The sequence below is a fragment of the Callithrix jacchus genome, chromosome 1 (assembly GCF_049354715.1).
Source record: "Callithrix jacchus isolate 240 chromosome 1, calJac240_pri, whole genome shotgun sequence".
Taxonomy (NCBI): Eukaryota; Metazoa; Chordata; class Mammalia; order Primates; family Cebidae; genus Callithrix; species Callithrix jacchus.
Window position 1 is genome coordinate 67565617 of NC_133502.1, and position 24200 is coordinate 67589816.

A 24200-nucleotide genomic window follows, 5' to 3' on the forward strand; every position below is an offset into this window, starting at 1 on the left:
CAATTTTTATTTAGAGCATAATTTTTTATTTTGGAGTCTACAGACTCAGAGGAAATAGCCTTCCAATTTTCGAGTGTATACACATGTATCTTTTTCCTAGAGAAAAGGCTTATAGCTTATCTCAAATTTGCAAATGTTTAAATACCCTAAACTTACATCAGGAACAAGTTTAGTATCTTACCAGCCATTCGTTAGCATATCCATTTTAATTCTCATTAATCCTTGGTAAGAGGAGAGACAGTCTTGAAGATTTTGCTAATTTCATTACTTAGAAAATGGTATCTCTTTAAAATGTGCATTTCTTTATTATTAATGAGGATTCACAGTTTTTCTTATTTGTTTACTAATAAGGAAACTAAAAGTTCCTCTTTTACTGTTTTGCATCCTTATACAAATGTTACTTTTCTTTCTGCAAGCAAAACTTTCTTTTAACATTTGCAATGTAATCTGCAAAGTGATATACATTCATATTTTTAAAAACACTGTAATTGGCCTTTGTTCTATTTATCTAGTGGATTCTAGCTTCAATCTTTAGTTTCATAACCATGAAGGTTATAGCAGGGCTTCCATATCAGTAGAGGTCACTCTTCAATACTCCTTGGGCACTTTACAATCTCACAGGTCTTCAGAGGGATTTCAAAAGGTACCTTTTCTGGATTCAGTATACTCAGAAGAGGAGCCTAGTGAAATACTATCCCCAAGATGACCTCAAATATTTCAAATGAGCCTCTTAAATGGCTTATAATGACCAATTACGTTCTTCGGTATATAGTGATCTAAAATAAGGATTCCTTCTCCTTAATCTCACACTGTCCCCTTGCCCCCACCAAAGAAACACACCACATTTTAACTTGAAATTAAACAAAATGTTTATTTACAAAAATTTAACTTACTGCTATATGTGGCCATTACAACCTCAAGAGCACACGCCAATAAAGACATATGAAAAATGTTGTCGTTTAGAAGTTTGCTAAAGGAAAAAAGAAAAAAGTTACAAAATATTTACTTTTATAAAAAAAAATTATTTTACTAAAAGTAAAAAATTTACCTAAAATTTTGAATGGATAATCGTTCTTCTTCCTGAAATAGATAATTAAAAAAAAGAAGAAGTTTAATTGAAATCTTATTTGTGTCAGCATTGAATTTTTTTTTTTTTTTTTTTTTTGAGACACAGTCTTGCTCTGTTGCCAGGCTGGAGTGTAGTGGTGTAATTTTGGCTCACTGCAACCTCTGCCTCCCAGGCTCAAGCAATTCTCCTGCCTCAGCCTCCCAAGTAGCTGGGACTACAGGCACACACCACCATTCCCAGTTAATTTTTGTACTTTTAGTAGAGTCGAGGTTTCACCATGTTGGCCAGGGTGGTCTCAATCTCTTCACATTGTCATCCACCCACCTTGGCCTCCCAAAGTGCTGGGATTACAGGCATGAGCCACAATGCTTGGCTGAAATTTTTTTATATTGCTTTTAACTTACTGATTTAAGCATGGATTCCATTACTCGGTAATACAAGCGAACTCCAAGTTTGTATCGCTACAAACAAACAAAAAGGAAAATTAGAGTCTGCTATTTCAGAAAATCACAATTACTAATTTTTTTTTTTTTTTTTTAAGATGGAGTCTCACTGTTTTGCCCCAGCTGGCCTTCACACTCCTGGGCTCAAGTGATCCTCCTGCTTTGCCCTCCCAAGAGTCTGGGATTACATGAATACACCACTATACCCAGCTGACAATTACTAATTTTTTAAAAAGCGTTTTCTTAAAACACAGTTCTCACCCTTCTTAGAAATATGGCTGCCAAGAGAAAAGCTAGCTTGTCTAAAACTCAAGTCTTAAGTGATGATTAACATTCCCAAGTAAATTCCCAGGTAGGTCCAGTACCTGGATTTCCTTAACTCCATTTCAGTCTATATCATTCATACTAAAGATAGGTTATGTGCCCAGTACTATTTTAAGCATTTTATGTAACTTCTACAACATTTCTCATGACCTAGAACATGTATTTTCAAGATGGCTCTCTAGGATTACAAGAACAGTCTTTGTCCATAAATTTAGTAAAACTGATACAGGCAAAAATCAGATCAAATTGACCGTATCAGCAAGAAGTTTTAACCAAAAAACGAGTTCCCATTATTTGAATGAATAACCAAATTTTAGAGATATAAACACAACCATATTATTTCATTTCAAATTAAGAGCAAAAGTCTCATATACAATCATGCACCGCATAGCAATATTTTTGGTCAATAACTGACTGTATATATAACAGTGGTCTTGTAAGATTACATGGAGCTGAAAAATTCCTACTGCTTAGTGTAATGTTGTAGTGCAAAGCATTGTTCACATCTTTGTGATGATGCTGATGTAAATAAACCTACTGCACTGCCAGTCATATAAAAGTACAGTACATACAATCATGTCTAATACAAAATACTTGATAATGGATATGTTACTAGTTTATGTATTTATTATACTATACCTTTTATTATTTTAGAACATACTCCTTCTACTTGTGAAAAAAAAGTTACCTGTAAAACACTCTCAGGCAGCTCCTTCAGGAGATATTCCAGAAGACAGCATCATCATTTTAGGAGATGATAAATTTGAAGGCAGAAGATAGTGGTATTGTTAATCCTGACCTTGTGTAGGCCTTGGTTAATATGTGTGTGTTTGTCTTTGTTTTTGGCAAAAATGTTTATGAAATTGAAAAGAATTTTAAATAAAAAAGTATAGAATAAGGATTGTAAAGAAAGAAAATATTTTTGTACAGCTGTACAATGTGTTTGTGTTTTATGCTAAGTGTTACTGTAAGAGTCAAAAGTGTTTTACAAACTGAAGATTTATAAAGTAAAAACGTTAGTGAGCTATGATTAATTTACAATGGAAAAAAGAAAACATGTTTATGAAATTAGTTTAGCCTAAGTGTAGTGTTTATAAAGTCTATGATAGTGTATGGTAATGTTGTAGGTCTTTCACATTCACGCTCCACTCACTTAATGACTCATCCAGAGCAACTTTCAGTCCTGTAAGCTCCATTCATAGGAAGTACTCCGTGCAGGTGTTCCATTTTTTTTTTAATCTTTTATACTGTCTCTTTACTCTACCTATTCTGTTTAGATAAGATTAGATAAACAAATGGTAACACATTATGTTACGATTATCTACAGTATTCAGTACACATGCTGTACTAGCCTATAGCCTAGGAACAAATAGGCTCTATCATACAGCTTAGATGTACAATCGGCTATAACATCTAGGTTTGCATAGGTACACTCTATGAAGTTCACACAACAAAATTGCCTGATGATCCATTTGTCAGAACACACCCCTGTTGTTAAGTGGCACGTGGCTATATAATCAAAAAGAACCATTAAATATAGATGTTTAAATACTGATGGCATCAAAATATAACCTCACTATACTGAAATAAATGTGTACAGTGGACTAGTTTTCCTATATATTTTTGTACATTATCCTCATTAATACCATACAACAAAGCCTGAACCTCAGAGAAGTTAAATGACATGTCCAAGATCAACAAAGTTAGAACCAAATATAAACCCAGGGCTGTAATTATATTAGCTTTAGATTTCCTGGAATAATAATAATATCACTGAGAAATGGCATGAATAATCCTATTCACATTAGGATATGCATACATAAACAGTCATACATGTTGAAGTTAGAGCAAAATAAAAAATTCAGTAATATCAAAGATTTTAACATTTTTCTTAGTTGTATTTTCTAAAATTTCTACAACTGGTATATGTTCCTTGATTACATAATTTTTATAATGGGATGGCAGGCAGTTTCCCATAAATAGCAGCATACACAAGCAACAGGAATATAGTATCTGCCAATATTTTATACTAGTAGTAAAATACTGTTAGAGTACTTATACAAACTGGAAAGATACTGCTTTTAACAATATTATACTATAGTGACACTAATTAAAATGAATTCAATTTACCTGTGATCCAATTTCAACACATCCCTGTCCCACAGCTTCAGCAAATTTCTCTTTAAAGATGTATCCAATATCCTTCACTCTTTTCAGTATACTTTCTTTTGGATTAACTGTGCAATTCTTTAGAAGATAAAAATGGAAATAAACGTTGATGATACCGTGTCATCAGAATTAATATTTTCTGCTCCATAATATATGACTTTTAAAATTGTTTATAAAACTGTGGAAACACTTTCACAATAACTAGGTAAACACAACTACTGAACATAAGCAGACAATATAATTTCACTGAATGTTAATGACCAAAAAATACTAGAGTACAACTAAAAAACCCTAATCTAAATGTTCTGCCACTAGCCTAGAGAAGAGCAACCTTGTTAAGTTTTCCATCAATCAAGAAGAACCTCACACATTCTCATAAAATGTCTTCAATTGAGAGTTATATTGGGATGGATGTGGCTTCCAAAAAAGCAAATGAAATAAAACTAAGACCTGAACTTGATACCATTTCCTAATTTTTTTTTTTTTGAAATGAAGTCTCACTCTGTCACTCAGGCTGAAGTGCAATGGCACGATCTCAGCTCACTGCAACCTCTTCTTCCCAAGTTCAAGTTATTTTCCTGCCTCAGCCTCCTGTGTAGCTGAGATTATAGGCATGTGCCATCATGCCTGTCTAATTTTTATATTTTTAGTAGAGATGGGGTTTCATTATGTTGGCCAGGCTGGTCTCGAACTCCTGACCTCAGATGATCCACCCACCTCGGCCTCCCAAAGTGCTGGGATTACAGGTATGAGCCATTGTGCCTACCCCATTTCCTAATTTTAAAATGTGCTTTGAAAGAGTTATGAATTAGCTAAATCATTTAATTACAGAAATACAAGATAGGGAAACAGTTGCAAAAGAAGTTCTAACACATGTATCATTTGGAGTGAGGCTATTCAACTTTGATAACTGAAACACATCATAAGATGATGTATTAAAATGCATATAATATATAATTCATATTATGACATATTAAAAGTAATCACACCATGATTCTCACCAGCTACAAAGATTTATTCTATTTTTTATCCTTTCTACATAGAACGCATTCAAAATATACATGAGAAAATAAAGTTTCTAAAATTAAGATTATGGCCAGGCACAGTGGCTCATGCCTGTTATCCCAGCAATTTGGGAAACTGAGGTGGTCAGATCACCTGAGGTCCGGAGTTCAAGACCAGCCTGGGAAACATTGTACACCATCTCTGCAAAAATTACAATAATTAGCTGGATGTGGTGGCAGGCTCCTATAATCCCAGCTACTTGGGAGGCTAAGGCACAAGAATCACCTGAACCCAGGAGATGGAAGTTGTAGTGAGCCAAGATTGTGCCACTGCACTCCAGCCTAGGCAATAGAGTGAAACTGTCTCAAAAAAAATAAAGTAAAATTAAGATTATAATTTTCTTTGTAATGTGCATTGTCTTTCAACATTTTCACATTCTAGAATATCAGTAATTCTATATTCCTGAAAAAAAAACAGCACACAAATCTTAGAAACATATAACAAGCATTTCCTGTCATAAAAAAATTGTTGCCAAAATGTCCATTAAAATGTTCATAGCGTCTAAGATTTTACATGGAGGGCATTAATTTTAAAAACGAAGAAACTTGGACTAATAAAGAAGTAAAATGAAGGAAAAGCATAATGACCAAGACATATTCACTTTGAGATATGCAGTTTATCATCTACATAATTAAGCTTTTAAGCTTAATTAAAAGTGAAGCTTTAAACTGAGCTCTGGAAAATGTCTTTCACAGGCACTCATATGTTCATTGCTGTGCTATTTACAATAGCAAAGACATAGAATTAACCTAGGTGCCCATCAATGATGGATTGGTTAAAGAAAATGTGGTACTTATACACCATAGAGTATTATACAGTCATAAAAAGAAGGAAATCATGCCCCTTGTAGCCACATGGATGTAGCTGGAGGTCATTATCCTAAACAAATTAACAGAGAAAAACAAATACTGTATGTTCTCCCTAATAAGTGGGAGCTAAATATCGGGTACTCATGGACATAAAGATGGCAACAATAGACACTGGGGACTACTAGAGGGAAGAGGGAATGAGGGGATTGAGGGTTAAGAAACTATATAAAAACATAAAGATCATATAGTTTCCAAGTTTAAAAAAAATGTCTTTGTGGCAGAAGTTTTTTAAAATAAAAAAGAGCTCCTACATACTCCAAATACTGGAGAAAGTATTCAAAATGATATCAGAAGAAAGAGCTTATCATTCTTTTAATTCTTTCATGCTCTCTTGCTAAAAGATTTAAGTAATTGGGTACATATGTTTTGGCATATATTCTTGTGCTATATATAACTCATAAACAAAAGCAACTTTATGTACGTTGGACAAACAAAATCAATTCTGAGCCAAAACAATTATGAACATTATGACAGAAATTACTTTGCTAATTCCTAGGGGAACATAGCAAAGAGATGACAACAGATTATGACAAAATCGCAGGCAGGTTATGGCAACAAATGAATTGTTAACAACTACAAAAAGCACAGTTGCTGAAATTAGTCAAATTTTAATAGGTCTCCCAGCCCTATGTTCAATTTCAGTGGATGAGCATTTCAGTGGGTCCCAACCCTCATCTGAGTTTAAGTAAGGAGTGAAGGGGTGAGCAAGCAATATAGATGATAGTTTCATTTTCTCTCTTTCTCTCTCCTTGTCTTCAGGGGAGAGAGGGTAGCAGATGCCTTCAGATATCAAACTCAGGATCTATCAGGAGTTGCAAACTACAATATTCACAGGGCCAGGTAAGAATTGTAAATAAAAATGGGTTAAATATTGGATTAAAAAGATTGTAAGGGTATGGGGAATGTTAAGTCCTATCTAACACTACATTCAAAGGAAAGATCTTAAAAGTAGCCAGAGAAAAAACGATGGATTAATTATAAAGGAACGACAATTAGATTGATTGACAGAAGACTTTTTAATTAGCAAAAATGGGATCCATGGAATGTAATATCTTTTAACTTATAAGAGTTTAAAAAGTAAATGTCAACTATGGAATTGAAGATCCAGCAAAGCTATTTCACCAAAAATAAGGGTAAAGAAAATTTCAGACCAATGAAACAAAACAAAACCTCAAAAAGTTCATCCCAAATTAATACCACTAAAGTATTTATCAAAGGATGTATCTGAAGAAGAAAAAAATTTATCTAAGAAGTGAGGCATAAGTTGCAAGAATGGTAAGGCAAATAGGTAGACATAAAAATTTTTCAAATAACATTGTATAAATGAAACAATGCTACTAATAATATCTAATTTGTAGGATTAAAAAAGCAAGAAAAGATTATGAATACATGTTAGATAGCAAATAAGTGTTTTAAAAAGAACTTAGTACTTTAACTTTTAATTTCAAGTTTCTTTGCCAATATATTACAATAAATAATGTTTCACATTTGGCTTACGTTAAAATAGGAAATCAGATTTTCTGATGGCTGATCACTTGCTGAATTTAAAATCATCATTAATTGTTGGATAGTATTCATAACAGTCCTAGAGGGGAAAAAATAGGAAGATATGTTAAGCAATGAAGGGAGGGGAAAAATGAAAAAATGAAACGTTATCTATCTCCCAAGTTAAACGTATCTTTAAATACACTGCCTCCCACTTATCTTTAAGTCCCCTGAAATAAGACTGTGGTTTAGGCCGGGCGCGGTGGCTCAAGCCTGTAATCCCAGCACTTTGAGGCGGGTGGATCATGAGGTCAAGAGATCAAGACCATCCTGGTCAACATGGTGAAACCCCGTCTCTACTAAAAAATATACAAAAAATTAGCTGCGCATGGTGGCGCGTGCCTGTAATCCCAGCTACTCAGGAGGCTGAGGCAGAAGAACTGCCTGAACCTAGGAGGCAGAGGTTGCCGTGAGCCAAGATCACACCATTGCACTCCAGCCTGGGTAACAAGCGCGAAACTCTGTCTCAAAAAAAAAAAAAAGACTGTGGTTTATAAGAAATTACATTTTGCTTAAATCTTTAGGAAAATATGTATTCACAACCAATAAGTTATAGCTATAGAATGGAAATACTTATTTACCAATAAAACTATGTATCAACAAAATAGTGGTATTATTTTTAGGAGAAACTATATAAACTAGTGACAAAATGGTACTGTTTCCAGAAAACATTGCTACAATCAAATATTAAACACTTTTAAACTAAAGACAGTAAGATATTTAGCAACTCAAGTAAAGAATCAGATGATTCTTCTTTACAGAGATCTTCAAGAAGAAAGGATACTAAGATCCTGGATACATTTAAAAGTCACCATTTTCAAAGCATAAAATTAGGTCAATCTCCTAAGATCCCTTTGATTCTATAATTTTCTGTGTGTGCATATGTGGAGGATATATGGTAAATATCAATGTTACAATTCTGAAGTAGGTGAACATTTGGGATACTTTAATTATGCAAAGAACTGTAGAATGTTTACAGCTGAAAAGATCCTCAACTATTATTTAGTAAAATATGCTCAGTGTTCTCGCTAAGCATGCCTAAACCAGTATTCACACTTCCTCACCTTTCTTTTTTTCCTTTTTTTTTTTTTTGAGAAGGAGTCTTGCTCTGTCATCCAGGCTGGGGTGCAGTGGTGTGATCTTGGCTCACTATAACCTCCACTTCCTGGGTTCAAGTGATTCTCCTGCCTTAGTCTCCTGAGTAGCTTGGATTACAAGCACCCACCACCACATCTGGCTAATTTTTGTATTTTTAGTAGAGATGGGGTTTCGCCATGTTGCCCAGGCTGGTTTTGAACTCCTGTCCTCAGGTGATCTGCCTGCCTTGGCCTCTCAAAGTGCTGGGATTACAGGTTGGTGTGAGCCACCACACCAGCCTCACCTTTCAAATATATTGCAATGAGGCTTTTATATGCTTCTGTGTCCACTAATCATATTTAACCTACAGTGATTAAAGTCACAAATGACCAACTGGTAAAAACAAAAGACTTTTCTCATTTGTTCTAATACTTAACCTTCCTTGAAGCATTTGACACTGTTAAAGAAACACTTGCTCTTAATGAAACTCCTTCCCTCCCTCAGCTTTCTTGGCTTCACTCTCTGGGCTCCCCAACCATACTTTCCCATTCTCTAGAACAGCAGTTCCCACCACTCATCTGACAGGAGGTAGACTTCAGGCGGTAATGCTTGCCTGCCCACCACTCACTTCCTGTTGTATGGCCCGGTTCCTAATGGGACTGGTCCCTGGCCTGGGAGCTGGCCTCCTGCTCTAGAACCTAACAACTTCTATCTAGTCCTTAATGCTAGCATTCCTTAGGCTTCAGCCCTTAGCCACCCACTCTTGCCATGATACACCCTCACTTCAAGCAATCTCATTTATTTTTACGGTTTTAACTCCCCTGATGATTCCCAAATCTATAAAAGGCTATCCTATTGCTTACTAGATATCTTCTTCAGAAATGCCTTAAGAACAATATTCTAAGTATGAATACATCAAATATTTATCAAATCTGTTATTGCTCCTTCATTGTCACCACTACTGTTGGTTCAGATCTTTAAAACCTCTCAACTACACTGCTGCAATAGACAAGTCCAGAGATTTTCACACACTATGTCTGCAGTGGCAAGGCCTATGCACATTCCTCAGTGGAACGGGACACACAATTTTTAAAAAGAAAAAAAAATCTTCCTCAGGTTATTCTAATTTGCACACCTGATTAAGAACCACTGAGACAGACTGACAAGTCCATTCCTCACTCTTTCTTATTCTCCTCAGTCTATCCCCCCAACAAACTATTACCATGTGAACTTGCAAAAATTATTTCTGATTTTATCCTTACTCCTGCTTAACATCCATTTATAGCACAGGCTAGAGTATGCACATGCTATAGTCCAAATTTGTGAGTACAGCATATAAGGCCCTTCATATCTAGTACCCACTCTCCTCTCCTGTAACTTCCTACTCTCATTTTACAGTCAATCAATACACAGCTGCTAATAGTTCTCCAGATACATTGTTGTGTGAAATTGTGAAATACATGTTTGGTCTTTGACCCCATATCCTGACACACAACTCCTAAAATTCTTAGAAACTCCAGTGATATCTTTTTTGTGTGCTAATGAATTGACTGATGGCTGGCAGCTCCTAGGAAGCTTCTGGATGGGGGCTAGTCACTAAAAAGACCAGGCAGAGTTAGAGGATTGGAGCCTTCAGCCCCACGCCCCAACCTCTGGGGAGGGGAGGGAAGCTGAAGGTTAGGTTGATAATCGATAGCCAATGATTTAATCTATCATGCCTATGCAATGAGGCATCCATAAAAAACCAAAAGGGGAGGGTTCAGAGAACTTCCAGATAGCTGAACACGTGGAGGTTCCTGGACAGCTGCCTGCCCAGGGAGGACATAGAAGCTTCCTGTCCCATCCCCTATACCTTAGCCTATGCATCTTTACACCTGTACCCCTAATATCTTTATAATAAACCAGTAAACATAAGTGTTCCCCTGAGTTTTGTGAACCACTCTAGCAAATTAATCTAACTCAAGTGTGTCATGGGAACCCCAACTTGAAGCCCTTTGGTCAGAAGATCCAAAAACCCAGACTTGCAACTGGTATCTGAAGTTGCAGGTAGTTTTGGGGTCTGAGCCCTAAACCTGGGTGATCTGAGACTATCTCCAGGTAAACAGTATCAGAAATAAATTAGAGGACACTCAGTTGGTAACTGCTGCAGAACTGACTGCTTGTTTCTCAGTGACGAAAAATTCCCCACATTTGGTCACAGAAGTCTTCTGTGTGACAGCAGTTTTCTCCACTTACATGTTTCATACTTCCATCCCTTTTCACATGCTGTTCCCACTCCCTAAAATCTTTATCCTGTGATACAGACCTTTACATGTTTCAAAATGCAGCTCAGACATTGCTTTATAGTTCCTTCTGTGTCATCTCATTAGCTTGTTTATAAATATATACGACACTTATATGAAAATGCATTTATTTATACATATATAGTCATTTGAAATATATTACTGATTACCTACTATATAGTCATTTGAAATATATTACTGATTACCTACTATGTACCAAGTATTAGGACAGGGCCTAATTGTTAGATAGTCAACAAAAAAGTCATGGGCTCTGTAATATGGAATTTAAAGGCTATTTTGGGTATTAGTTAAAAACAAGTAAACACAAATGAATCTGTCAAAACAAATTGGGATACATGCTATAAAGGAATAGAACAGGATGCTATGAGAAATAATAATAAGAAACATCAGAGAGAAATATCTTTTCAAAAGCAATATTTGTGCTGAATGTAGAGTAGCAGTTAGTAATCCATGGAAAGAAAAGAAGGAAGAGTTTCAAGAAGACAGACTATCAAGTATGAAGGTTTTCAAAGTATAAAAACACTTGGAAAGCCCAAGAAACTGAAAGAAAGCCAATGTGTGGCTAATGCAGAATGAGAAAGAAAACAAGATGAGGTTGGAGAGGCAACAGAAACCAGATCATATAGGGTCTTTTAGGCATTGTTGAGGAATTTGCACTGTATACCAACTGCAATGGAAAGCAGTCAGAGGGTTTTAACAGCAAAGTGAACATAACTGATTTACATTTCTAGGAGAAATTCTTGGGGCACTGTGGAGAATAGATTTGAGGAGACAGGAAGAGTGATGAGACCAGAAACAGCAAGATCAGGTAGTAGGCTACTGCAAAAAATCCAAGAGAAAGAGAAAGATGTCTTGGACAAGAGTTGTGAGAGCAGAAATAGAGAGAAGTAGATGGCTCAGGAAATATTTTAGAGGTAGATTATTCAATAAGCCTTGATAGTAGATTTTGATGTGGGAAGTGAGTGAGGAAAAAGACATAAAAAAATAGTTTTCCTCCTTTAAGACTGTATGCAGATCAAACAGTGATACTTTTTTTCTTTTTTATTTACTGAAATGGAATTCATTCCTATTTTGGGTTATGTTCCTTAAGGACAGACAAAACTAGGTACAATAACCGTATCTTAAGCAACTAGTAAAATGCCCAGCATACAAAGATTATATATACATTTTTTTTCCTTTTTTTTTGAGACAGAATTTCACTCTTGTCACCCAGACTGGAGTGCAACATTGCAACGTTGGCTCACTGCAACTTCGGCCTCCTAGGTTCTAGCAATTTTCCTGCCTCAGCCTCCCAAGCAGCTGGGATTACAGGTGTGTGCCACCAGCTGGGGCTGATTTTTGTATTTTTAGTAGAGATGGGGTTTCACCATGTTGGCTAGGCTGGTCTCAAACTCCTGACCTCAGGTGATTTGCCCACCTTGGCCTCCCAAAGTGCTAGGTAGGATTACAGGTATGACCCACTACACTCGGCCTTCAATATATATTTCTTACATGTATGTATGAATACATAAAGGAACATGTAAACAAATATGAAGCATTATAAAGCAATGAATAAAAAAATTATAATATAAATAAAAGTAGGAAAATTCATACCTAACTGGAGTGTGCGGAGAAATCACATTCACCTCTTCATCAAGGTTACTTTTTCGTGGTGTTCTCTGTGCTTCAAAACTATATAACGATAAGTGAAGTCATTCACATACTGAAAATTTATATTTTGTGCTTTATGCATCAAAAAAGCAGTATAATACTTCTGGTGTTTCATAAAATCATATAAAATGATAACTCAATGATAGACATGACAAGAAATATATGACCCAACTACTGCTTAAATAAAATCTTTTTCACTATTGTTTTTAATTGTGGGTCTCTTTCCATTATGTTTATGACAAAAAAGGTATACCAATCATTAAGTATTTTTTTCTAAAGTGAAAGTCAGATGCTTTCTCCCTGGTGTTATTGATAACCAAGTTGTTCAGTAGTAAAAAGCCTTAAAACTCAAGTTTTTCAATGCATTATTCCTTGTAAAAACCTTATTTCCACTTAAATAAAACTAAAAACATTTTACTGTTTAATTTCTAAATTATGCATATTTTCAGTTTCATATTAAAAGAGTTCATGCTAATGACACAAAATTAACTTTACTTGAGTCAAAAATTTTAATAATCACTCTCAACCATTCCAATTTTAGGTTTCTACAGGATAATAAAAGAGACTACACTTTTGTATTAACTTTTTTTAATAAACCAGGCAGGCAATAGTATATGAAAGGATAGAAATAAGATAGAGACCACTATTTGAAGAAATTAATTACTTTAGCCATTATCTTTTGGTGCACATTTTTAAAAATTACACTCAAGAAGGTAACTGTTATAGGATACACAATTCACATTAAATCTGTATTTGTAGGTAAGTTATATGCTTAAAATACTGTTAACCTTTTCTTTGTATAAAGATGTTTGCAAGTAATTTATTATAAATGATATTTAAAGGTCGCTAAGCTAACTAAAAAACTATATTATCTACTTAGATCAGTATCAACCTATATCAAAAGTAAATCAATCAAATATACCATGTGTAATACCTGTCTATAGAATCAGTCTGAAGAGTTTTATCATGATCCAAAAATAATCTTGCATCTAGATCTTTATTTTTAAGATAAATTTCTTCGTATCGTTTAGACAGACTTTCAACCTCAAAAGAAAAAAATCACTGACAATTATCCTTCACATGTCATTACATCTCTCAGCACACAGAGGCACAGATTTCATTAAAGAATTTTTGTACAATATACATTTAATTTTACAGTGTAGACTGAGTTCACATGCAATATAAATAAGGTCTATCTAAAAGTGAAGTATAGAAAATTGCAACATTTTTTCAACTTTGATTTCAGGTGTATTTCATGCATACAACACATTTATTAGAATTTTATATAGACAAAGATAGCCAATGCTACAAAATAGTACTCAAGATAAAAATAGGTATTATTATAACTGCTGTGGATTTTGTGACCTGATTAAGAAATATTTACCTATTCTTTAATAAAACATTGTTTTCTATCAAAAAAATTAAAAATCCACAATTCTACTTGGCTAGATTCTTCTTGGGCAAAACAGAATTCTGATATACAGTAAATTGATCTAAGAAAGTTAGACAATTATCCCCCCTCCACAGCCTCAAAACATTAATATTTTATTAAATTTGCTTTCAGATTACCTCTGGAAGTCCATTAGATGTTACAAGTCCAAGAGAATTCATAAAAGGTATAAAATTTTTAAAATAAACATTTTTCACCTGAAAAAGATGAAGTTACAATATGATCACTAAAATTTAAAAAAAAAAACCTAAATCTGTCACTATTAACACTTGAATGAAAGTGTTAACTAACATTTGATCAATGACATCCATTCACGATAGTGTAATATTTATAATTAATTCAATTATTTACTTTTTAATGCATATGAAGGTAGTAGAAAGCTGTTAAAATAAGTGGGATTTATAGGAAGAGAATCCATTGAAACCAATTTCAATATTCCATGTTTAACAAATGATCAAAAGACAGGACACACAAAAAATTAAGCAACTTGACCCCTGGCAGAGTTTGAATTAAAATCCAATCTGTCTACTATCAAAGCCAATGCTCTTTCCACTTTTCTACATTGCCTCTGATTTCTCTCTAGAGTGTATTTTTGGACATTTCACTCATAGGTCATCTGAAATCTGCTCAGGAAATATCAAGTCATTTTTTAAGCATACATTTAAGAAAATAATTTCACACCCAAAATTAAATACTCAATAATTCATTTCAAATCCAAGTAACTCTATTTAGTGGTAACTTCTGATAGAGAAAACTTCTTAATTTTCATGTACTTAAATGTATTAATTGTTTCCTTTATAGGCTGTGGATTTTGTGACCTGATTAAGAAATATTTACCTATTCTTTAATAAAACATTGTTTTCTATCAAAAAAATTAAAAATAAAAATGTTTTGTGGGAATATATATGGCTACATGCAAAAGCACCCTATACTTAACATGGATCTTTAAAAAAATCATACACACACACTCAAAAAACCTGGAGCTATATTCCTGGCCATTTTATACTTACAATGTATTAACAGAATTTTAAACAATTTGCTTTTCTTTATTTATCTTCCTTTTCCAAACTTGGAGTCTACATTTACTAAGATGGGAATAATTTAATATCAGTTTCTACCTCTATTTCCCAAATAAGTTGTATGAATTAAGCCTCTGAAATACTTATTAGTCTTGTTTCCTAGTTAACTCCCATTTACCTACAATATTTATAAAGTGAATAGTTCTAATTAACCAATTAGCATGACTAAGCAAGTTATATAACCATAAACTAATCAATTAATTATATATTAGCTATGTAAACCATAAATTATATGTAAACCATATATATCATAAATTAACCAACCAGAATGACTAACCAATAGTTATATAACCATAAGTGCAATATGTAGTCAATCAAGAGTCAATTAAAATACCACCTTTGACTGATTTAAGTTTTTAACAGACTGTACTTTAAAAATCATAACTATGAAGATTCTAAATTATAAGAAATTCTTTAAAATGAAAACTAGAAAAGTGATATATTCCTAATCATAAAAATGAAAATTTTCAAGTAGTTCTGAAATCTAGATAATTAACAATCAGGAAACAGAAAACTACATTTACTACTATTCATTATCTACAAATAAGCAATAAAACCAGAGTAAAAAGAAATATTTCAACTACATTTTTCAGCTTATTTGCAAAGATAATTTGTAATTCAGAAAAGAAAGCATATATATTTATGTGTATATAAGTATACTTATATGTACTATCAATATTTCTACATAATAAATATTTTCTTTTCCAGAATTTCTTTTTTAGAATATATGAAGTTGATGTATTTATATCTATACACAGTTGACTCTTGAACAATGCAAACAATGCAGGGGTTAAATGTGTCAACCCCCCATGCAGTAAAAAATATGTGTATAACTTTTTTATTTTTTATTATTTTTTTAGAGACGGGGTCTCTCTATATTGCCAGGCTGGAGTGTAGTGCCTGTTCACAGGTGCAATCACATGCATTACAGTTTTGAACTCTTGGGCTCAAGCCATCCTTCCATCTCAGTCTCCCAAGTAGCTGAGACTACAGACCTATGGATTACTTCTGAGTACCCAAAATTTAATAGCCTGCCATTGACTGGAAGCCAATCAATGACAAAGATTCAATTCACATATATTTTGTATATGTACTATATATACATACTATATATACCATCTTCTTATGATAGAGAAAAGAAAATATTAGGAAAATTGTAAGAAAATACATTTACAGTAAATTTATATAATCTGTTAATAAAAATCATCTGTCTGAAACAGCAGGCAACTGCAGCTACAGACCTTAATCTACAGTACATATCAAGCAATTCAACTTTTTCTTATAATGTCATGATTTTTCTCTGCTTCTTTTGAGTTCTTCCAACATCACTAGTGCAACTCCTTATGGATCCCATGGCGTTATTCAAATTTTATGGTATTGCACTAAACATGACAAAAAATAGTGACAACCTCAAGAGTTCACTTTATATTGCAATATGCAATTTACTGGAGAGATGAACTGCTCACATGGAGATGATTAATCACATGGCAGCTTTTAAAGTGGATACAACACTTGAGCTTACTGTAATATATTGCAACAGGCTACAAAATTATTATGATAGTACAATATGGACTAGTTAATTTTATGACTAATTGCATCTTGATGTTCGTTCACATTTCTCATGATTGCAAATGGCACCATGTACAGTCTGTGTTTGCGTAAGTTTTGATAAATTTTAACTTTTTATAATAGATTTGTATTTATTTTATGGTATAGTAAATTCTAAAATAGACTAGTATCTACATATATTTTATGCATTTATGATATGCCTTTTTCTTAATTTTTTTCAGTATTTCTAGGCTACATTGTTTGTGGCAAATTTTTTCAAATTACTGCAAATCTCCAAATATTTTTCTAGTATATGTAATTAAATAAACCTGTGTATAAGGGGACCCTTGCAGTTCAAACCTGTGTTGTTCAAGAGTCAACTGTATATTTGTTGAAATTAGTAAGCCATAGTGCTGAAAATATGACATATCTTTATAAATCATTCTAATACTTCTTAAACTAGATTTTGGGATCACACTCCCATTCCTTCCCAGTGTTGACAGAGAAATTTCAAAGATGTAACTTTTTTTTTCACAGCTGTCTGGTGGTAGTGGTTGTGAACAATACAGCAAACTAAGAGAAAAGCTGTATGGTAAGAAGGAAAGAAGCACTACTAACAGATGTCCCAAAGTCTAATGTAGTCTCTGTTAATAATAAGCTATCAGTCCCTGGAAGCTTGTTTACTCATTATAAAAAGGAGATTGAACACATTATTTGTAAGATTCCTTCTAACATCCAGATTGTATGAACAAGATAAGTAATTCCTGGGTATTCACATGTATTCTCCAGCAGTCATTATGTGCTGTAATATTTAGAAAGAGTAACTATAGAAGGCCAAACAGAAATTTAATGTTGGTATCACTTATCACTAAACCAAAACAGTAGAGCACTAGAGTTTTCTAAGCAGGGCTTTTTTAGTTCGTTTGATTGTTTGTTTGTTTTTAAAGACACAGTCTCACTCTGGCACCCAGGCTGGATTACAGTGGTGCCATCCTAACTCACTGTTAGCTCAAACTTCTGGGCTCAAGGAATACTCTTGCCTCAGTCTCCCAAGTAGCGGGAACTACAGGCACACACCACCATGCCCAGCTAATTTTTTAAAATATGTATTTTGTAGAGACGGCGTTTCGCTATGTTGCTCAGGCTGGTCTAGAACTCCCAGCCTCAAGAAATCCTCCCACTGAGGGCTCCCAAAAGGCTGGAATTACAAGTATGAGTCACCACATTCAGCCTTGGCTGGGTATTTTAAAACATTAGGGGTATCAGTAACCTCAGAAGAATTAAAAAACAACTACATTTGAAAACTATTGTCTTGATTATATACTTTTCAGTAATTCCAGAGTGAGGGAGCTACTCTCTTTAAGATTAAAGTAACTAAATTTTTTCTAAATATTTTGCAACTGCAAAAGAGTTAGCACTAATTACAAAAAAACATGCTCATCGCGAAAGAAGTAAATACTGTTAGGGAGAACTTACATCTAAATCTACTTTGTTTTAAAGAAATCGTAAAGTTAAATTACCTCATCTATATTACATTCGTGTTCTTTACAGAGAACTTCAATAATTCTCGTATCATTTTCTAGTTGTTTGGCTATCCGTGCACTCCTGTTCTGACCTCGCCTGGGTGTTCGAGGTGAACCATTAATGGGTATAACAGCTGTTTCTGTAAAAAGGGTAAATTAGATAAGAACAATTGTACATTCTATCATATAAAATAAGGAAGTATTCTAACTATAACTTAGGTCAAAAATAATCTTGGTAACATTATATTACTTTTACTTATTTGGTTTCATTAGAAGTACAGTAATTTCATCTATATCTACTAGGAATTATGTACTAATATGAATATTTGCCATCCCTCTTCTCCTCTGCTCCCAAATAGCCCAAAGAGAACTGGGTAAAATACAGTCTCATAAACAAATACAAAGAGATGGCATGGAAATAGCCAACTTTCAAACTAAATCTAAGTGTATCTTAGTCTGCAGAAGGAAAAAAATGTGGTCTATCTTAGAGTCTTAAAAACAATTAGCAAATATTTCCAAATTCAATTTCTAAACATAGCATAAAAACAATACTTTAAGTTTTAGTAAATTATGATGCCTTTAAATGATAGGTATAAAATATATTATAGTAAATATAGTAATATGACAATAAACCATGATTTTAAAAAAATCTCCTGGATTATTTTAAGCATTCCCAATCCAAACTAAATACACTTTCAGCTATTAAAAATATTACAGATGATTAAGTATAAAAAGTATATACTGCCTCTAGATCCAACCAACAACTTATAAAAATTTGAGAGGACAGAGGAACATGTTAAACTATAATCAAGAATATGATCAGCAAAAACCACACTGGAAAACTCAAGACAATCTGATTACTTAAAAAATAAACTATAAGGAGAAAAAGAAAAAAGAATGGAAGAGGAACTTTTAAAAGAGTTTTTAAAACATATCAACCAATCACAAAGTATAAATCTTAAGATTCTGATTCAACCCATAAAAAAATTTTTAATTATTTTTACAAGAAAATCTGAGCACTTTCTATATATTCAGTAATATTAACGAGTCACTATTTATTGATTTTTTAGGTGTGATAAACAGCAGTGTAATTATGCTTTTTTAAAAAGTATTTTTTACATATATATACTGAGATGTACAAGGATAAAATGGTATGCAAAGATGTGCTTCAAAATAATACAGCTGGGGGAACTGAGCAGGCAATAGGGGACAGATTAACTATAAGTTATCTGTTGAAGTTACATAATAAGTACATGAAGGTTTATTTTACTACTGTCTATTTTTGTATTCATTTGAAATTCTCTACAACGAAAGTTAATTAACAGTTACCACATTCAGTCAGTTCAATAATACCTCATGCTGAATTCTCTTAAACAGAGCACTTAGAGAATTCAAATGTACATTTGAATTATCTGAAACAACAAAGATTGTCAACCTAAAGTAATATCCAACATCAACTTACTAAAGTTATAAAATTGAAAAAAAGTAAGGTAAGGGTACATAAAAGTAAATTTATTAAACTCAGGAGAAAATTTGAAGCATATTTACTGTTTTCCATATATAACCTTTTTATTTTTCTTTGCATGCGGTTTCTGCTAAATGAAGGTTTCTGCCTTCTCTGCCAAGCTATGTTCAACATATTTTTAAAATTCTGCTCCAGTCTTCATTTTTCTACTAAATTCTTGTTCACAAAGTTTAATGGGGCTTCGGCCTTCTAACCACTTCAACAACACTTTGAAACTTCCATGTTACCCATCATTTTTAGCATTAGTACTTTCAACATTTCAGAAGCAAGGAATTAGTTTGAATTTAGGTAAGTTTACATTTTTTTGTATATAATAAGTGACTTTGAAATCTTATTCTTGAGGCCATGAAAGGAAACAATTCTAGGCTAAGAGAAATATATGTGTTACTCATTCTTGCCTAATGCTATCTAACTATATTAGCAAGTTATTTTTATTTAAATATACTTCCTATCTCATCATCCACTGAAATAGTATGAGTTATAGTTTATATAAAAAAGCATAGTTATTACAATATCCAATAGTAATAAAAACTTAATTAAGCTGTTCCTATAAAGTAGGCCACTCTTTCCCATGCAATTTCATTCCTATCTTTTTCTTGTCTCTTGCTTTTCTTTACTGGAAATGCCCTCCCCCAACATCTTTACTAAGAATGTCTTTCCCCAATCCTACCCACTCTTCCAGGCTAATTTCAAATACCACTTCTTTCATATGGTATTCTTTGGTCTTCCACAGATGGAAAACTTTCTTGTCTCTTGACCCTCCACAGCATTTGTTGTATTTTGACCCAGACCCAGACCATTTTATATCATATACTGTAATCATGTTTACATGTCTTATCTTCCTTCCGTAACTTACACTACTTATGGGCAAAGTCCATGTCTGATTTAGTTTTTTATCATCCTCTCAGCATTAGAACCGTATTTGGTACCCTCTAGATATTCAATAAGCAACTGCTGAATGAGAAAGTAAAAGGGGAATAAATTAAATACTTACTATATGGTTCTTTGAGCAACACAGGAGGTGAGAGTTTAATAAAATAGTCAAGGACACATAACATTAACTGAAATGAAATCACCAGATCATCTTCCATTTGTAATACTTCCCCTGAAAATAAAAAAATTTACATTTTTAAAGAAAGTTAGAGATTCAGATCTTTGTATCAGAGAAAATTGTAGAGTATATCCATAAATTCATTCAATAATCACTATCAGCATGGTAAAGATTTTTCTTTTTTTGTAAAAAAAAAAACTTTTTTAAGGTATAAAATATATAAAGTAGAAATATATAAAGTTATGAAATTATAAATCAAGTGTTAAGTCTACTCTGAGAATTTTACCCTTAAATATTTCTATAATAATTCTTTAGGTCTTAGACTGTTTGGATATAACTGAATTGTAGATGGTAAAGGAAATTTGATGTGTTCTTTGTTTTTAAATAATTAAAACGGGTTAATTTTTTTTTAAATAATTCTTTTAACTATGACTCTCTTAAGGTGGCCAAAATAATAATTTTTATGTCTAAAATTATAAATTTTGCTTTTTAAAATTTATTTCTAATTTTAAGAGTTATAGAATGTATTACTCCAGAGAAAGAGGCTAAAGTATGATAAATGCTAATCTTTAATTCTAATTTTATAATTTTTTATATATAATATAGTTGTATAATTTTATTTATAATTAGAATTAAAATCTTTACAATTTTATAAATATTATATAAAATTACTATTTATTAGAATTTATTCTAATTATTCCATTTATTCTCACTATCTTAAAGTTTTAAATTATTCATAAAATTTATTTTATTCTAATTATATCTAAACCTTATATATTTTTAATTTCAACCCCTCTAATATATCACAATAACCAAAACCATTAAGAAATAACAAAATATATAAATTTAAAGTAATCTATAAAATAATTGTTCAGAATAAAATCTTTAAAGTTAATAGAACATATACACAACTAGATGGCTATGAGAAAATAAATCCATATAACAGATACTTGAGAAAACAAATAGTGTAGCTACATAAAACATACAAATCATGATAAAACACAGCTATTACATATTTGCTTATGGCTCCATGTTATACATTATTTTTAAAAGGAACTTCAATTTGATTCACTTTCTATCTTCTGAGTACCTGACTACTAAACTAGTAATAATCTCAACAAACATTGAAAGTGCAGAAACTTTGTGAGAAAACAGATAACTCTGCATCTTTATAGGTTTTCTAGATAAAATGGTATGGTGCAAAAAATATGTTTGCAATATATTCACAAATAAGTTATTTTAAAATACCATAGTAGTAAAGAAAAATATCAAGGATTTCTAGGTAAAAACCGTAGAGTGAAGTCAAATGAAAGAATCTCTCTCAAGTACATTCTTTTGCTTTCAATGTATTAGGTATTGAAATGCTGGTACCACCAATACCAAATGGGAGACTGAAAGAGACTAACTCAAAGGGCATCCTCATCTTCTGTCTCTCTAACTTGGAGGGAGATACAGCTGATGAGAGAAGGGTAAAATGGAGGACATAAACAACTGTAGATTATTTTTTGACAGCATAGACTCCAGCATGCTGTTGAACTGGGAACAATTTGAATCCCCAAACAATCCTGCTATAGAAAAAAGATAAAACTGCCACTAGAAGTGTTCTGTTTTAAAGTTCTTTCTTTGTGCTTTCCTGACCAAAATTATTTTACTGGAATTGTTTATCATGAACAAATATTATTTTTATGAAAACAGCAACATCATTATTCTTCAAAAAAAGAAAGGAAGGAAAGATGGAATATTAGAAACACAAATGAAATAAAACATTTCAAAGGTTGTTTCTAGTACCAGAATTATAAGAACTTGCTAACAGTTAATAAACCATGCAGAGAATGGGGGAAGGAGTACATTACTGAATAAAAATTGGGGAATTTAGTTGAAAGGAATGCCAATTTAAGTATTATATTTAAAATATTAGTATGTAATAAATATAATGAACTGACCTTTAGCTAATAAAAATGTGATCCAAGAAACTTTTAGCACCAATGCAGAATTTATTTCAGTAGATATCCTATTAAACAAATAAAAATCAGAAAAAAAAATCAGGAGAAACATATCACTGAACAAAAGTTTTCAAAATATATCTTTTGAATGTTTTTTGTTGTGCCAAAAAAAAAAAGCTGACTTTAGTTAAATGCATAATAGAATGCAATCCATTTTAAATGCATACTTTACACCTGAATTTATCTCTATTCATTTAATGTTTCTATATCTTAAAATTCTAAGATATGATATTTAGCCCACAGAATGGTATACATTCTTGACCATGAGAAGCTGCAAAAAAAAAAAAAAAAAATTTTTTTAAAAAAGAATAGTACACATTTTGAGATGAAAATTTTGTAAAATACTGAATATTTTAATTCTAATAAAAATATATAAAAGACATAGTATGCTATAGTATACTTTGTTTCACATTACCTTAATATTTTTTGCTTTTTTTCTGATTAATTATCAACACTGCTGATAAAGAGCAGAAAAATAAAGATTTGGATGACTTTAGTTTGCCAATTTAACACTTTGCTTTGATAATCTTCCCATAGACATTCACTTTTTGGAATAGATTGATATCAATTAATCAGTAAATATTCAATTTCCCTTTATATTAATCATCTTCAATACCACTCCAATGGGATCAAAAAACCTCATGTACCACTCATTCTGTTTCCAAAAAAAAACTCTGGAGCTCTACATGGGCATATTGTTAAAGCACGCATTATACATTTAAAATGATCATTTGAAAATTTTAATACAGATTTTTACATTTATTCTCACACATAAATTATGCTGATTCTTGGTTAATAAAGTGCCTGTAACAGACCCTCAATAAAGATTTCATCAATGAATTTGCATTTTTCTCAGAGTTGGTGATATGTTTCCCTGAATCAATTTCCACCTTATTAGTTCTTCCTTATTGTATAAGGCATGTATTTTATACTATGTTCTTTGAGAGAAGATAAATAATCTACATAGGACTTAAATCTATGGGCTTAATTTATGAAGTGGCCTGCTATAATCAATCATACTAACCCTAATTATCAAGATGTTTGAGATTATTCCAGAAAAGTCTTTTTTTTTTTTAAGTGAAAAATTCTCTGAACTACTTACGAACTGCTGGGTTGTGTCAAATATATAAGTTCGCATGTCCTGAAAAGGAAAACATTATGACTTTTTAAGATGTTAACTTTTAACATTTTTTAAAATAATTTAGAAGTCATAGTAATTTTCTCATGCTTTATTCATCTTCCTTTAAGAAGTATGCATTTTAAAAACAAAAAATATACAGCTTTACAAAACAAAGTTCAAGTAGATTTTCCCAATTTATGACACTTCACATCACTGTAATATCTAATTACAATAACTGAATTCCCTATATTCATTTGTAACACTGTATTTGGTTGGAATCCTAGATCAGGTCATAAAAATCTACTTAACTGGTAGTCATATATATTCATATAATCTACCCTAAAATAAACAAGTTGGTATCACAGTTAATCCTCTCAATTACTCTTC

The 24200-nt window shown here is 32.4% G+C and overlaps 1 protein-coding gene across 3 annotated transcripts in view; it reads right to left on the bottom strand.

Annotated features, from left to right (window-relative positions):
- The window catches only part of RB1 (RB transcriptional corepressor 1), a 166975-nt gene that overhangs the window by 90911 nt on the left and 51864 nt on the right, over nt 1-24200 (bottom strand). For all 3 annotated transcript variants that reach the window (XM_078361264.1, XM_035298115.3, XM_054253300.2), the window contains exons 5-16: nt 23796-23834; nt 22634-22701; nt 20634-20744; nt 18112-18254; nt 14084-14161; nt 13449-13558; nt 12458-12535; nt 7437-7524; nt 3967-4083; nt 1474-1530; nt 1049-1080; nt 894-970 (exon numbers count right to left, since the gene is read on the bottom strand). In XM_078361264.1, the coding sequence (XP_078217390.1) occupies nt 894-970; nt 1049-1080; nt 1474-1530; nt 3967-4083; nt 7437-7524; nt 12458-12535; nt 13449-13558; nt 14084-14161; nt 18112-18254; nt 20634-20744; nt 22634-22701; nt 23796-23834 (998 nt within the window). The remainder of the gene's footprint in view (nt 1-893; nt 971-1048; nt 1081-1473; nt 1531-3966; nt 4084-7436; nt 7525-12457; nt 12536-13448; nt 13559-14083; nt 14162-18111; nt 18255-20633; nt 20745-22633; nt 22702-23795; nt 23835-24200) is intronic.